This window comes from Myodes glareolus, chromosome 21 (assembly GCF_982192425.1).
Source record: "Myodes glareolus chromosome 21, mMyoGla1.1, whole genome shotgun sequence".
NCBI classification, from domain to species: Eukaryota; Metazoa; Chordata; class Mammalia; order Rodentia; family Cricetidae; genus Myodes; species Myodes glareolus.
The window spans coordinates 41,635,096-41,652,086 of NC_142046.1; the positions used below are offsets into that span (position 1 = coordinate 41,635,096).

Sequence of the window (16,991 nt, forward strand, 5' to 3'; positions counted from 1 at the left end):
TTTCTCCGGGGATCTCCTGATTTAGGGTGTGCAGCTGGGGAATGGCCTGACTGTAGACTAGGCAATAGTGGGCAGGAGAGGCAAGCCTTGGGATCACACCCTTCCTGCTCAGTGTAGTTGGCTGAAAGACTGGTTGCCAGGCCGTAAATGCTGTGTAGAATCAGTAAGACAAAGCCCAGGGTGATGGTACGCTCTGGTAATCTCTGGGAACAGGAGGCTGAGGCAGGCGAATTGCTGCAAAGACCTTGGTCTGGTCTATGGAGTTCAGACCAGTCACACTTCTCGCATGATATCCTTGTCTCCCCAAACAGTAAACACATAGAAATCAGGAAAGCCAACAGTGCATATAAAATAACACCCAAGGAAGTGCTTTTGACCTACATATGAACCCTGGTTTTCGGTTTTGTATGTTGTCTTGCTCTGTGAGGGGTGGGTGATCTTCCTCCCGCATTCCATGCTGGATGAGTGCAGATGAGCTAATGATTTGCCAGCGATGGGCATTTTGGTTCATAGGCGTTTTATAGACGACTGGAAAACTAGCCGTGGGATGTGGCATTTGATGGCTAGTTCTGGTGCAGATGAGCATCATCCAACCATTGTGTCTGCCCATGGCAGGGTACTGTTCTACCCTGGATTTCACTGGCTCCGTGAGTGCGGTCAAGCTGAGTTACTGTTCGTTTGTTTTTAAGTACCTGAGCCATTTGGGTCTGTAAACTTTGGAGCCGTTATATAACGAGGAGGAATTGGTTTGAGTGACTGGATCAATGGACATTATTTCACCGATCTTTTATCACTGCTTCAGTCATGAAAGCCAGCAACACAACTCTTAAGATTTGATTACGTAGAAGTCAGATTCTTGTACTAGGCTCCAGATGTAGAGTATTGTTTTTAATCATCATTGCCTTAAAAGTTGCCATATCGAATTTTCTGCTTTTATCTCAATATTAAGGGCTACGTCATTGCTTCTGCTGCTTTTTAAATATTTTTGGAAATTGTGTTTCAGTATGATTAGTGTTCTTTGTAATTGTCTTTTTCACTTAAACAGTCAAAACCATTATTCCAGTAGAAGGCCCAGACTGCTGGAATTCAGCCCATGATCTCCCAAGTCGAAATCCCCATTGTGGATGACAACTTTGCGCCTTTCTCATCTGACTTTGAGACGGGATTTGCTAAATTATTTAATAACTAGATTTCTTGGCATTAAAAAAAATAAGTCAGCTGGGCAGGGGCAGTTCATGACTTTAATCCCAGCACTCGGGAGTTCAAGGCCAGCCTAGTGTACAGAGTGAGTTCCAGGACAGCCAGGGCTACACAGAGGAGCCCTGTCTTAAAAAAAAAAAAAAAAGTCAAAAAAAAAATCAACAAACCAAAAAAAAAAAAAAACCACAAAAACAAAATGGAAATTAGATTTTGTAAACTTCCTAGAGAACAATAGCATCAGACCATCCCTTGCCATAGGTCCTATGTTTAACATGTGTTAAATGACGAAAGTGGAATTCCTCTTTAACATGAGAGAGATGAATCGCTACCCACGTGACACAGGTGTCTCTCTCACCCATGTCCTTCACCCCTGGCATTCTGGCCTGCCTCTCAATGCTTTCCCTGTGTGTGCAAGTGACCTCTCGGGCTTCCCACCTTTAGTGCGCCTTCTGTTGCACAGTGCCTGTAGCCACAACACTAGTCAGAAGTAACTCTGGGGGCTGTTGGATGTCTATAGAATCTGGGGGATGGGGCAGTAGGTACCTCTGTGGAGGCATAGAACGCTGCTCCCTCTCCCTCCCTCATAACCTCCTTAAAAAATGATGATGCGGGAGAATTGTCTGTATTCTGTCACTGGTCATATTTTAATAAAACGCTAATTGTCCAGGCAGGCAGTATAGGCGGGAAAACCAGACAGGAAGTAGAGGTGATGCAATGAGAACAGGAGAATTCTGGGAAGCAGAGAGGTTCCTCTGCCACTCCCGGGCAGACCACTGGAGAGGAAAGATGTAAGCTGCCCCGCTGGAAAAGGTACTGAGTCATGTGCTAATAATGGATATTATTTATTAGCACATGGATAAGGATAATGGGGTAACATAAGTTATAAGAGCTAATAAGTAGCCTGACCTAATGGGCCAATCAGTTTATAACTTATAGAGTTCTCTGTGTGATTGATTTTCTCTGGGACTTGCCAGTTGTGGGGTACCGGGTGGGAACAGATACCCCAACAAGCCGGCCCCCTCATGTTACAAAATGAAAGTTTTCTTTTATTTTGGCCAACTTCGCCTATGTTTGACTTGTTCATCAAGACCTGGAAGAGAAGACATAGAGACTGCATGTCCAAGGCTTGGAGCTGTGTGAGGCAGTCTGGTGCCTGAATGGGCAACAAACAAGGCTGTGTCACGAGTCTGCTCTGTGACAGGCCTGTTTCCCCAAAGGATAGTTTGAAGGTGAAATGACTCCATACATGTGAAGTGCCCAGAGTGGAGTCCAGCATGTATGGTAAATGTTGCTGTTCGCATATTAAAATCACCTTGGGAGAGACTGAGGAAAAGAAAATCGGTCTGGGTGTGGTGGCGCACACCTTGACTAAGCTGGCATTCATCTTGGTCTACATAGCGAGCTCCGGGACAGCCAGGACTGCGGTAGAGAGACCCTGACTCAGACAGAACACTGAAAAGCCAAAAAAGAAAGAAAGGAAGGAAGGAAGGAAGAAAGGAAGAAAGAAAGAGACAAACAAACAAACAAACAAACTCAAACACTAAGTGAGCATTAAGAATTGCAGTCCCCAGGATGGGAGAGATGGTTCACTGGTGAAGAGGACTGACCGTTCTTCAAGAGGTCATGTTCTGTTTCTAGCCCAGGCATGGCAGCTCACAGAACTAGACCTTCCTCTGGTCTCCGTGGGCACTAGACACACACATGAAGGGAAAGCACCCACAGTCATAAACATGAAATAAAATTAAATGAAAACAGCAAAACCCCCAGATCTCTCATCCTAATGAAAATTAGGGCATGCAGAGGTTATAACCTTGTTAGTAGTCGTTGCCAGTTTCTAACGAAGGGGGAAAAGGGATTTTTGAGGTCTTTTATTCTGGGGCATTAAGTGAAAGACTCATCTGTCAGCTCCATAAGCAAGAGATGTTTCTGTAATGAATAGCTGCCTTTCATGGGCATCTTTGAAGTTGTCTGACCCTTTTCACGTTGAGGCCAGATGCAGTGCAATTTATAAAATTTAATTTCTATAGATTTCTAATACCAGACTTCATCCAGCTGGCGTTGATTGACTGAGTGCCTTTTAACACTTTTTGAAGAATGTCTTTAAGGTCTCTTCCCTTTTCATACTAAAAGCTTCTCACCTGCACCTCAGCCTCCCTCCGAGGCCTTCCTTTTGTGTGGTGAGCGTTTGTCAACCACTGTGATTTATGGTGGGAACGTGAACAAGAAATAATTTCTTCTTAAAAATTGCAGCATCCACTGGTGGAAGGGACCTGAATTTAACCAGTCCGGGGGCGGGGACGGGGGTGGGCGGGGTCAGGAACCAGTGTTCCCTTCAGCTGAGTGAAAGGGAGAATGGCTTTCTCTCACATTGCATATGAGATCTCTTCTTTATTTAGGGAGTTGATGGCCACATGTCAGCAAGGCAGCTGAGGTTAGTTGGAGATTGTAGCCCTTTTGAATCAAAACCTAACAGGAAGGAAAAGACCAAGTGTAGCTTTCAGAGATGGTTTCTATGGAGCTGACCCGAGGCGGGTTGGGTCTCCAGGAAAGACTCCTGGCCTGGGTGCCGTTTTCTACAAAGCTCTGGGAGAGGTGCTGAGACCTCTTCAAGACTGTGGTTCGTAGCCAAGCCCCAGGAGCCTCAATGCTTGTCTTCCCCCTCCACAGGGCTAATCCGAGCCTTCATGTGCCTTTCTCACTTTCTTTCCTTACGGAGAAAGTAGAGTAGACTTGTTAAGCTTTCAGACATGACCGTCAACATTGCTGCCTTTGTTTCATTGTGGTTAGTATACTTGACTTTGTCCCTTATGGTTGGCATGGAAAAGATACTTAGGGGTATGTGTAGAGTGAAAACATCACAATTGCTCGTACAAGAGAAAAAGAGAAAGTTCTGTGTCGTAAGGTTCTTCAGATTTGCAAGCCCCCAAACCCAGTGAGAACTGTCCATTTTATGCTTCCATGTGAAGATGGTCTGCAGCACTGTGATTGGGCAATAGGGTCTGATCTACTGGAAACAGACTTAGGAGGGGCCCCAAGGAGGCCTTTATGTTCGCATCCTTCTTGGGTTCTATGTGTAGAACTCTTCCTTGTCAACTTCAGACAGGTGGGCCTCCTGGACCATGTGTTTTACAGACTTTGAGACTAAGTAGGTTGTAGACTTTCTCTATGGCCAGCTCCTTCATAGGAAGGTAGGGAGTGTTAGGGAACTTTGCCAGACTTTATGGCTCACTTTAAGGAGGCGGGTTTCTAGTTTCTGTGACCCACTTTGGGAAGGAGTTCTGACATCATGGCTGACTATGAGGAAGACTGAAAGAGGGGAAAAGAAGGAAGGCAGGCAGGAGGTCAGAGCTTTGCCGTTAGCCTTTCATTTACCTTTACTTAAGAGTACCCATCACGCCAAATTTAGGCTGTCTGAGCCCCAACACTAGCTCATGTTCCTTCTTCTGTTGGAAAAATCTGCTTGTAACCTCATTTCTGCAACTTGCTGACCTCAGAGACCCAGGGCCAGCAACCCCGTTTGTATCTGCATGTGCACGTGGCTACCTACTAAGACCAAAAGAGGATGCTGTGTCCCCGAGAACTGGAGTATAGACAGTTGTGCGATGCCTGGTGTGTCCTCTGCAAGAGCACCAAGCGCTCTTAACAGCTGAATTCTCTCTCTAGCCCCTCAGAACGAGTCTTTTGTTTGTTTGAGATATAAAAATTACAGATGATAGCATCATGCTCCTTCAGAAATGTGGAAATGAGAAAGCATGCTTGGTTGGGGGAAGGGTCTGATAATGCAGGCTATGCCAGGCTGCCAGGCAAAGCAGGAGTGTCAATATGTCAATAACATAAGGTTAAGGAAAGTGGCTAAGAGAGGGAGATCCTGGGATGGAGTTTTCTTTAATCATCCTCACTACCTGCGCAGTGGGAAAAGTGGTAATACTGCTATGCTAGTTAGGAGTGTCCTGCCGCCTGGGTGAAGGTGACATTAGCTTAGGGAGGACCCCTTGGGAGCAAGCAGGGTTTTCTGCAGGACAGGGGTTCTGCCTTTGCACTGACCTTGCAGGAATGCAGCTCTTGGTTATTTCTGGAGCTGAACTTGTCCCGGTTTGAGGAAGAATGCATTGATTTCAGACTTGGGCTTTTCTGTCATTGCCCTGATCTGTTTTGTGTGCATATTTGAAATGCCAAAACAAAGTCTTCTTGTAGCCAGTGCTTTGAAGGCCCAGTGGAGAACAGATCTGTTTTTCATGTATGAACCAGAGCGCTCTGACCATAAATTTGGGAATTAGTAGCTGGTACCAGAGGAATTTTAAAATAACTAATCAGAACCTTGGGGGAAAAGACCGTTCAACTGTGTTTTCCTTTCCCTGATAACCCTCTTAATTATTTGCATGAAAACATTTGCTTTGTGTAAAGAACGGTGAGGTGCTGTGGGGAATTTGTAGAATTGAGTATTTTTCACCTACAAAAATATAGCAGTAGAAATGGAATGTGCAAACCATTTCTGCCTGGAGACCATGAGGAGAAGGCATTGTTAAAAGTTGGACTGAACTCAGTTAATAGGAAAAGGGCTGTTGTACACAGAAGGAAGTAGAAAAGTCACTTTTCCCCCACAAAAAAATGAAGTTTCCTTTTGACCAAGTAATATCAAGATGAGAGCTCCCCTTTAAAAACTGAACACAGTCATGTTTAGCATCCTGAGATATACTTACCATTTAGGATGAAAGTGATGTCATAATAGGGAGTTTCCACTAAGTTTGTTAAACGCTGGATGTATGTGAATGCGTGTGTGTGCAGGTGTGCATGCTAGAGAAAAATGTTGGGTTGCCACTTTCTGTCCTGTTCCTTTGACAACAGTATCTCTCACCGAACCCAGAGGTAGGCTGGCAACTGGCAATTTCCAGCGATCATCTATCTCTGCATTAAGGAAGTGTAGGACCACACCGTTTTTAAAATGTAGGTGCAGAGGATTTGAACTCAGGTCCTCAAGTGCTCTTGGCCATCGAACCTTCTCTCCAGCCCTCACTTGTTAAACATTTGAGTTTAAATTCATGCCCTGAAACTTTAAGAAACAATTCATATTTTGACTATAAGTTTATTTAGCTTTTAATGTCATAAATTTCAAGTCTTTTTTTTTAAAAAGAGAATCTAAGTTGCAATCAAGTAATAGATAATAGAATTGGAGATTCAGTTTGTAGAATCAGTTTGAATAACACACACTGGAAAGTGTGGGTGCTATATTTTCCAGCTATGCATGTTGAGAAAAACCAAAGCCAATCCTTAGTCCCAGTTGCCTTCTGGTTGTCTTAATGCTTTTTGTGTGAAGTCTCTGAATTCTAGAGACATTCCCTTACTTGTTCATAGCTGCATTGCAAGGATTGTTGGTTCCTTTTATTGGTGGAGAAGATGTTTTTATTTCTTTAGAATAGAAAACAAACTATTTTTTTTTCATTGTACATACCAATCCAAGTTCCCACTCTCTCCCCTCCTCCCATTTCTTCCACATACCCTCCTACCCCGCCCCCATTCACTCCTCAGAGAGTGTAAGGCACATTGCTTGGCCCTTCCTACTATATCTAGGCTGAACAAGGTATCCATCCAAAGAAAATAGGTTTGCAAAAAGCCAGTACATGCAGTTGGGATAAATCCTGGTGCCATTGCCAGTGGCTCCTCAGTCTGTCCCAGCCATGCAACTGTCGACTACATTCAGAGGGACTAGTTTGGTCCTATGCTTGTTCCTTCCCAGTCCAGCTGGAGTTGGTGAGCTCTTGTTAACTCAGGTAGACTGTTTCAGTGAGTGAACCCACGGTTTTGACCTTTTTGCTCATTTTCTCACTCCTCCCACTCTTCAACTGGACTTTGGGAGCTCAGTCCAGTGCTCTGATGCGGGTGTCTGCCTCTGTTTCCATCAGTTGCTGGATGAAGGTTCTGTGGTGATATTTAAGATCAGTCTGACTACAGGGCAAGTCAAGATCGGGCCCCCTCTCCTCTATTGCTTAGGTTCTTAGCTGGGGTCATCCTTGTGGATTCTTGGGAATTTCTCTAGAGCCAGGTTTCTTGCTAACCCTCTAATGGCTCCCTCAATCAAGATAACTCTTTCCTTGCTCTCATCTCTGTCCTTGCTCTCATCTCTGTTCTTGCTCTCATCTCTGCCCTTCCTCCATCTCGACCATCCCATTCCCTCAAGTTCTCCTCTCCCTTCCTCTTCTCCTCCTACCCTCTGCTCTACCTCTACCCCATGCTACCAATTTTGTCAGGCGATCTTGTCTGTTTCCACTTTCTAGGTGGAAATATACATTTATGTTTTTCTTAGGGCTTACCTTATTGCTTAGCTTCTCTAGAATCATGAATTATAGGCTCAATGTCCTTTGTTTATAGCTGGTATCTACTTATGAGTGAGTACATGCCATGTTCATCTTTTTGGGTCTGAGTTACCTCACTCAGGATAGTGTTTTCTAATTCTATCCATTTGCATTCAAAATTTAAGATGTCATTGTTTTTTTCTAATCACTGAGTAGTAATCTAATGTGTAAATGTGCCACATCTTTATCCATTCTTTGGTTGAGGGGCATCTAGGTTGTTTCCAGGTTCTGACTATTATAAATAATGCTGCTATGAACATAGTTCATATGAACAAATAAATGCCTTTGTAGTATGATTGAACATCTTCTGGGTATATGTCCAAGCGTGGTATTGCTGGATGCTGAGGTAGATTGATTCCCAATTTTCTGAGAAATTGCCATACTGATTTCCAAAGTGGTTGGTTGTACAATATATAAATGGGACCTACTGAAACTGAGAAACTCTTCTGTAAAGCAAAGAGCACAGTCAATAAGACAAAAAGGCAGCCTACTGAATGGGAAAAGATTTTCACCAACCCCACATTAGACACAGGACTGATCTCTAAATATATAAAGAACTCAAGAAATTAGACATCAAAATTCTAAATAACCCAGTTTAAAAATAGGGTACAGAACTAAGCAGAATTCTCAACAGAAGAATCTCAATTAGCCAAAAGATACTTAAGGAAATGTTCAACATCCTTAGCCATCAGGGAAATGCAACTCTGAGATTCCATCTTATAGCTGTCAGAATGGGGAAGAACAAAACCACCAACGATAGCTTATGCCGCTTATGCTAGAGAGGATGTGGAGTAAGGGGAACACTCATCCATTGCTGGTGGGAATGCAAACTTGTACAACCACAGTGGAGAAGAATTTTAAGATGTTCCCTTACTTGTTGGTAGCTGTATTGCAAGGATTGTTGGTTCCTTTGCATTGGTGGAGGAGAATTTTAATTATTCATTCATTCATCAAGATTTGGCTTGCCCAGTTGCTTGGTTTCTCAGGTGATGTAGACAGTGCTGATGCTTTCAGGACACTTCTGTAAGGCAGGTTTCTCATGAATTCTCAGGGCATCTCTCCGGACCTCCTCCTGTGGACTCTTCTGTTTTGTTGTCTCTTGTTGGCATTATTATATATTGTTTATCACCTTGTAGGTTGTGCTGACCTACTGCTGCCATCTGTTTCCTTTCTTTGGGTAAACCCCGAATGTGGCTAATACATAGATAAGCCCACAAGGCCTTCCTTACCCAAGTCAAAACTAAATGGACTTTAAAATTTGCTGAAATGAAGGATGTTTTTGATGTCTCCCTTCTCTGAAGTAAAATGGCTCCTAATACAAGCACCATGATTTGCTGTATTTCATTTGTAAATATTAGTCTTGTTTTATTTGTTTTTTTTCAATTTATTTATTGTCTTACATATATTTTTACCTGTTATGTGAATGAATGTTTGGTCTGCATGCATTCCTGTGTGGTGCAAAATAATTGTCTGTATTCTATCAATTATGTTTTAGATAAACGCTGATTGGCCAGTAGCAGGAAGTTTAGGTGGGACAACTAGACAGGAAGTAGAGGTGGGTTAGTGAGAACAGGAGAATTCTGGGAAGGAGGAAACCCATTCCTCCCCAGTTTTGCCCAGACACGGAAGAAGGAAGATGTGACCTGCCCTGCCGAAAAAGGTACCGAGCCATGTGGCTAACATAGATAAGAATAATGGGTTAATATAAGTTACAAGAGTTAATAAGAAGCCTGAGCTAATGGGCCAATCGGTTTTATAACTTATGTAGACCTTCTGTGTGATTCTTTGGGACCTAACGACTGTGGGAACTGGGCAGGACAGAAACCCCAACAAGCAGGCCCTCATGTGACACCTGTGTACCGTGTGCATACACCTGCTGTTCACAGAGTCCAGAAGAGGTGTTGGATCTTCCTAAACTGGACTTGCAGCCAGTTATATGACCTGCTGCATAGGTGCTCACAGCCAAGCACAGCTGCTCTGCAGGAGCAGCGAGTGCTCTCAACCACTGAGTCATCTCTCCAGCTCTACTTTATGTGGACCAGAGAGATGAAGCATCTTCAGAGAGTTTTGCTTTGAGCAGATGTGGGTGGCGAGGAGATGCTCCTTGAGTTGAAATGTGTAGAACATAAGAGTTTAGGTGTTTGGGATAACTGGACTGACACATGCAGGCTAATTCAGGTGTGGACTTGAGGGGTCCTAGGAAATGCAGCCTAGTCTTGACAGGCATCTCATCCCCTGATGTCCTATGAATCTGACTGAGTTTTGATGCATTCCTTGCAAGCGAGAATATATAGGACTGTTCTCTGTCCATTTTAGACTGCTATATATGTTGGTTAATTGCTTTTTCTGGGGGAAATTGCTCATCTATGTTCATCTGAGCCTGGTTAAATCTGTCAACAAATACTGAGAACGGAGTGGGTGCGGGGACTGTGTTCTAGCTTCTGTTTGTGTCTGTTAGAGAATAAACATAGTCCCTACCCTCTGCTAGGAAATTGTCTCAACCCTGCATAGACAGGCAGCATGCATGCTGCTGCAGAAGCAAGCTCATTATAGCTGCTATGGCTCCAAGACATGTAGTGATTGACAACTGTGATGGATTTTATCTTCTTTTGAATTTTTCTTGTTGATTTCCTAGGGTGTTCTGTTCTATGCTAGACAGAGTACACCATGCAGTGTAGAATTTCTGCTGTCTGACACATGGGTGTTGTGTCTTTCCCCAAAGACTGGATGAATTAAAGGAGAAATACCAAAAGTGAAACTTTTGATTAGTTTAACTTCTAGAGAATTTTGGTGCATTTTTTTCTTTTTGTTTGAGCATATATGTGTTTGTGTATATGATGTGCATGTGTGTGTGTGTCTGTGTGTGTGTGTGTGTCTGTGTGTGGTGTCAATTGTCATCTGCCTTGTTTGAGATAGGTCTCCTATTTATTACTACAGACAACAGACTAGCTGGCTATGACCTTCCAGAGATTCTCCTCTGTCTCTGTTCTAGCATAGGAACATGAGGGCTGCAAATGTACACTGTCTCGTATGACTTTTCTGGCTTTCCGTGGGTTCTAGGGACTGGAGCTCAAGTCTTCATGCTTATATGACAAGTACATTATCCACTGAGCTGTCTCACCAGCCCCTAGTTTTCCACCCCCTATTCCGAGATAGGGTTTCTCTGTGTATCTTTGGCTGTCCTGGAACTAGCTCTGTAGACCAGGCTGGCCTTGAACTCACAGAGATCTGCCTGCCTCTGCCTCGCGGGTGCTGGGATTAAAGATGTGTTCCACCATGCCAGGCTCCTCTAGATGTTTTAAAGGATGAATTTTTGAACTTGTGGTGCCTGGGAAACTTAAGGTGTCAGATGATTATAACAAATAAGGAAATCTAGCCGGACGGTGCCTTTAGTTCCCAGCACTCATGAGGAAGAGGCAGGTGAATATCTGTGAGTTTGAGGCCAACCTGGTCTACAGAGTGAGTTTCAGGACAGGCTCCAAAGCTACACAGAGAAACCCTGTCTCGAAAAACCAAATTAAATAAAACAACAACAAACCAAATAATAAAATCTTGGTGACCCTAGGATATCAGCCTTCTAGGGATAGTGATTCACCTTTGATTTTCTTTTAAATGAACGGCATGAGAAGCTTGACTTAATTGTATCTAGTAGCCTGAAGGTTACTCTATTCTTTTGTTGGACTTCATAACACATCTTAAAATCTAGCCCTTTGCCAGATGGTAACAGCAGCAGCAAGAAGATGAGTGCCTCTTCTATGGCTGTAAAGGAATTTTCTATTTATCTCACCATAGGTGGTCACTAAGACCCCCCCCCCCCCCATTCCAGAGATCTTGCCCCTTAGGGAACCAGGAAGACCAGACAATTGGGCCTTACTGTGTTCCTCTAAGTTTACTACTGTTAATACCATACCTAAGTGTTAAAATCTCAATTTCCCTGACTCTTTGGTTCTTCATTTCCGAATGCTTCCATGCCATGTAAGACCTTGGCTTTCCTCCTGCTTCTGAGGTGTCAACCATGCATCTTGTGGTGCCCTACATTCTCTTCCCCCTAGTAAATGATCTGTCTCTCTTATAGTGTTATATTTGTGTTTTAATAAATAAAGCTTGCCTGAAGGTCAGTGCAAAGCAGCCACACTAGTCAGCCATACAGGCCAGGCAGTGGTTACACACACCTTTAATCCCAGAAGACAATACTAGTTAGCCGTGGAGGCTGGGTGGTGGTGGGGCACGCCTTTAATCCTAGCACTAGAGAAGAGTATAAAATGGGAGAAAAGGTCTCAGCTTATTCTCAATCCGAGGATTCTTAGAGGCAGGATCGCCCAGTTTTGGTCTGAGGTAGATGTAAGAGCCAGTGGTTGGCTGCTTTGCTTTTCTGATCTTCAGCTTAAACTCCAATATCCGTTTCTGGGATTTTATTATCTATGCTACATGATCTCTCTCTGTCTTTGTCTGTCTGTCTGTCTCTCTCTCTCTGTGTCTGGTACTAGGGCTGGAATCCAGAGCCTTGAGTAAATTGATCAGTACTTTACCTCCACATCTCTGGATCAAAAGTGTCTAACTTAAAGTTGTAAACATTATCTATGTATTCTGAAATCTGTTTCTCTGCCTTCAGAGCCTCACTATGTAGTCTAGGCGGGTTCCGATCTTACAGTTCTCTTGCTTTGGGCTTCCAGATGGATAGCCTTATAGTTGTGAACTACCACGCCTAGCTTTGGAACATATCACTAACTCCTATCTCCTCCTCTGGAGACAGTGTCTCACTCTGTAGCATAGGATAGTCTCAGACTCATGGTGATCCTTCTGCCTCAGCCTCCCAAGTGCTGAGATTACAGGTGTGCAGCTCAAAGCAGGTTTTTCTCCTTCCTTCCTTCCTTCCTTCCTTCCTTCCTTCCTTCCTTCCTTCCTTCCTTCCTTCCTTCCTTCCTTCCTTCTTGTTTTGTTTGTTTTTGGAGACAGGGTTTCTCTGTGTAGCCCTGGCTGTCCTGGAACTCACTCTATAGACCAGGCTGGCTGGACTCTGCCTCCCGAGTTCTGGGATTCAAGAAGTCCAACCCTAACCTACATTTGTTCCACATTCTGCCATGGAAGCTCCAGTTTTCCAGGGAAGAAATCGAGGGTTCTTACTTGGGCTCTTGAATCTGTGCTTTTGGTGTCAAGCATGGTATTTGCAGTGAAGATGAAGGACATGGCTTGTGCTTTTCCTTTAGAACACTTGCTCCTAAGCACTTCCTTGCAGCATGCATGGCTCTGAGAACTTGGCAGTTTCTTTTCAGTGTGCTGGGTCTGACTTTCTGTGTCTGGAATCAGGTGGTGGGGTGGTGGTGGGGAGCGATCTACATCTTCTCTGTTTGGTTCCTGTTCACGACAAGTCAGTGTCAGATTGTCAGAGGGTAGTGACAGTGGTTGCCCACTGAGAAGGAAGTGTATGACAAACAAAGGGTGTGTTCTGAACGCACAAGTGACTTCTTACTCTCGGTGCCATTGGCAACAAAGAATTTATTTCTGCTGTCTACTTTGGTCCTCTAACTGGGGTCGAGAAACTCGCTGTTCTGTAAAGTGGATCGGACTGGCAAAGTGATGTCCACGAAAACAAAGCTCACAGGAGCTTTTGTTTAAATCCACAACACCGATTTGTTAATTTATTCCTAGAACCATGTCCGCCAGCGTATCAGACCTTTGTGTTATGAGTGGAATGAGAACAGGGAAGGTAGTTCTAGCTATCATATGGTTCTTGAGGTGACTGTATCTATTTCCAGACTTGAACATAGGTAAGTTCACAGACACTGGTACAGTCAGGTACGCTGGGTGACCTTCTGAAGTCAGTGTTAGCCTGGTTTGTGATTATGACTTCTTTTTTAATTTGGGGCCAGACCAAATTTTGCATGACTCAGTTGGATTTTTGTTGATTTCAGAACTTAATTCCTGGGAAGTCTTTATTTTCCCGCCTTTACTGTGGTGTGTGTGTGTGTGTGTACATATGCACACATGCTATGATAGTAGTAGTATAGTTATTTTGTACTCACATATGATTCATTTTCCCATGTCATTGTTTGGACAGCTTTTAGAATGTGATTTAGACTTCCCCCCATGTCAGCTATTTGTGAAAGAGTGGGGACCCAGGAGAGAAATCTACAGTGGATACCGGATAGCCTGTTACACCTTAGACTGCTGACGTAGGTCTAACTATCCTAAAAACAGCCGAGCTCCTGACACAGGCCAGCGGGATGTCTGGAATGGGGTGCCAAAAATCAATGTCACCTAGACCTTACTCTGTAGCATGGTGGTTCTGCTGCAGATTAGGAATGACCTGATGGCCAATTGAGGGCAGCTTTGTGGACATAGTGTGACCTTGAGCTGAGATGGCCAGAGGGTCAGGCACAGGCCTCTCTGCGAGAGCCACCGCAGCACACAAGCTTGTGGAACGGTTCTGCTGGTGTTCGCCTTTCTTAGCTGTGTAGTAGTTTCCACTGAGTTACAAACTCGGGCAGTTGATTTGAAGAAGAAATGTGTGTGACTATCAAGTATCTATTTTTTTTTTCAAATTTGCTCTCGCCTCCTTTAAATTAAAAACAAGCAGTCAAATCCAAAAACTCTTTAGAGAAAGTCTTGCTAACCAGCCCAGGCTGACCTGAAACTGGTGATTCTCCTGCCTCAGCCTCCTGACTACTGGGATTACAGACGTGTGCCACCATGTCTGGCTTTCATGACCTTTTAAAAGGACCACATCACTTTGTCCTGCCTTGAGCATGACTATCAGGAGAAATTTGTGTTTTCTAGGGGGCTCCATATGGGGAGTTGCTGTGTGGTTCAAGAAGCATTTCAGAGGCAGAATTGGGCCTGAGCCATGCTCCTTTTGTGTGTAAAGCCTTGTTTGTAGGAAGGTTTAACCCTAAGAACCACTCTGGCTTCCTAGATATCCTCCTCCTCCTCAGATAGTTCAGTTTTGTTTGTTTGCCCAAAGCCCTCCCTGATCTGAGAGGAGAGGCCAGCCAGCCACTGGCAGCCTGCTGAGGAGGATGAGCCAGCTAAGGGGCGCAGAGCCCAGCTGGAACTCTGCATATTTGGGATCAGGCCTTGCTGTTAATTAGCTGAGTGACCCCTGGGTGGACTCAGTCTCCCAGGGTCTGTTTCTTCGTTGGTAAAACAAAGGCTTGGAAAAATAAATACAGGCTCAGACCACGTGATAAGAAAGGTCACTCTGCTTGCTTATGTGGTCGCTCTGGGGGTGGCAGCACGTTGAGACCCCTTATCCTTCTCAGTGGGCACCACAAGACTGCTTTATTCAGAGCATTGAGATGTAGCTTGTCACTTTGAGGCCACCTAAAGCTCTCAAGTTAGGTTTGGGATTCCTTCTCTAGTGGAAGTTGCCCCCCACCTCCCGCCCGCCGCGCGCCCCATCCTTGTGGGCTTGGCACTGCTTGCATGCCTTCTGCCTTCTTCTTAGTGCATCGGCTTCATGAGGAAATAATAGCCCCATTGTTTCTTGTTGTAGAGATGGTTTCCAGTTTCATCTTAATCCCAGGCCATTGTGTTGTTTTTACAAACTCAGGTCAACCCCCCACCCCCACCCCTTGTGCAAAATGCAGTTCATTCTTTTAAAGGACCCAGCAGCCATCCACAGGCAGATTCTCCTCATCTCCTCCCCAAAGTCATAACTATATATAGTAAAAATGCACGGGAGTGTGCACTGTTAAATTGGGCCACCTGGCATCAGGGTTAAAATGGGTTCCATCTGTATTTGGTTTGCAAATGCGTCCAAGGTATGCTCCAATCCAGTAACCTTCCAGAGTGGTGTCTGTGGGTTAGTGATACCTGTGAAGCATTTCTTTTAACCATGTAGCTTCTCTCTTATTGATCCTGTCTTTGTGATTTCATGTTTCCTTTTTGTTTCCGTGAGCTAGGGCTGGCAGGTCTATATCACCTTGCCCAGTACCTTACTACTAGTAATGGGCCCAGTTTAGCCTCATGACCCTGATCAGACGCGGAATGCCGTGCTGGCTGTCGCTTTTCTAACCTGGCTGTGAACTCCTCATGTCCTCATTGAAAGCTCTAAAGCATTCCTGGTGTTTCTGCCCCATAGTTTCCCACCGCATGTTTATTCATCGGGAAGTCATATAAATCTCAAGGTACTTCGAGGTTACCCTAAGGAATCTTTTTCTGAACATGAATTACACATGATGTCGATATGCAAACGGTAGTCCCAGTGTCTCCTACATTTAACCCCTTCCCTTTTCTCTTTAGAAACAGAACAGTGTTGACAATGTTGAAGGCTGTGCTGAAGAAGAGCCGAGAGGGAGGAAAGGGGAGCAAGAAGGAAACAGGTATGTGCGCCAAGTTGCGTTGAGTGCTTTTGGAGTTATGGCGGGCAGCATTGGGCAGCCAGATCCCACCAGGAGAGGCTAGGTAGGTGCGTGGCTGTGGAACCAGCCCGGAGACACTCAGAACAGTGTTCTGGAGGCTGTGAGGGGCTCTGTAGTTCTTAACTTTCTTGTTTTTTTACACGAGAAACAATTTGAACCAAATCCTTCCCGCAGAGATGTTAAAGGGTCATAATTTTCACAAGTCATTCAGATTCAGACGCATAGTTAAAGATGTTGAAGGGTAGCAGTTGTGTTTCGGAGTTTGATTGCTAGGAAGCCCTGTTCCTTGTCCCACATGGAGTTGGATTTTATGTCTGACCAACTGTTACCTGACTGGTGCTTGTGTTTTTGGGCATCAGATTTTATTCCTCACAGGTGTAGCCCCACCTCATGCCAGACTGCTCCCTCAGTGGGAGGAGAGGGGTTTGACTTGGCTTTGGTTTCCCTTCTGTCTGTAATGTTTGGTTCCTATTGGGCCATTGTGACCCACGTGGCATCACGTTCCGGGTGGTCACCTTCTCTGAGGTAGTTCTGGCCACCCGTCAGTCTCTTCTTCATTCCAGTTTCTCTTGATAGAAAGTCTGTGTTTGTATTCACAGTTCAAGTGAGCTTTTGGAGCTACCCTGCAGTCCTCTCTTTCAGCGCATGTGAAATCTACTCTTGTTGGTAAAGGACTCCTTTGAAAATGACTTAGTGTCAAGTAATATTTCAGTTTTGATTCTGTGACGATATCATAGATAAGTAAATTTAACATCATCAATTATAATGAACTTGTAATTCAAAAGACCTTATACCTTGTTGATTTGTCTCCATGCTTTTATAAGGGACTCAGTAGACCTCTGGATATTTTGGCTATGGTGGACCTAGATAAAGTTTCTGCTTATTACTAATTATCCCTTAAACAGAGCCTGCAAAGTGGCAAACTCACCTCAACAGTGGAGCCTTTATTACAAGGTTGCTGTTAGGATTCTATTACACACTTCTCATTACTGCCTGGGTAAACAGATGCAAAGAATAGAAGGAAGCAGATTTTAATGATATAAACAGAAGACTGCATAGTTATCTCATAACCTTAGAAAAT

At 44.2% G+C, this 16,991-nt stretch overlaps 1 protein-coding gene across 8 annotated transcripts in view; it reads left to right on the forward strand.

Annotated features, from left to right (window-relative positions):
• Tanc1 (tetratricopeptide repeat, ankyrin repeat and coiled-coil containing 1) overlaps nt 1–16,991 on the forward strand; it is a 230,642-nt gene that overhangs the window by 72,696 nt on the left and 140,955 nt on the right. For all 8 annotated transcript variants that reach the window (XM_048425771.3, XM_048425773.3, XM_048425772.3 and 5 more), the window contains one exon: nt 15,792–15,871. In XM_048425771.3, coding sequence (XP_048281728.3) covers nt 15,811–15,871 — 61 coding nt within the window. In that variant the 5' untranslated portion in view covers nt 15,792–15,810. The remainder of the gene's footprint in view (nt 1–15,791; nt 15,872–16,991) is intronic.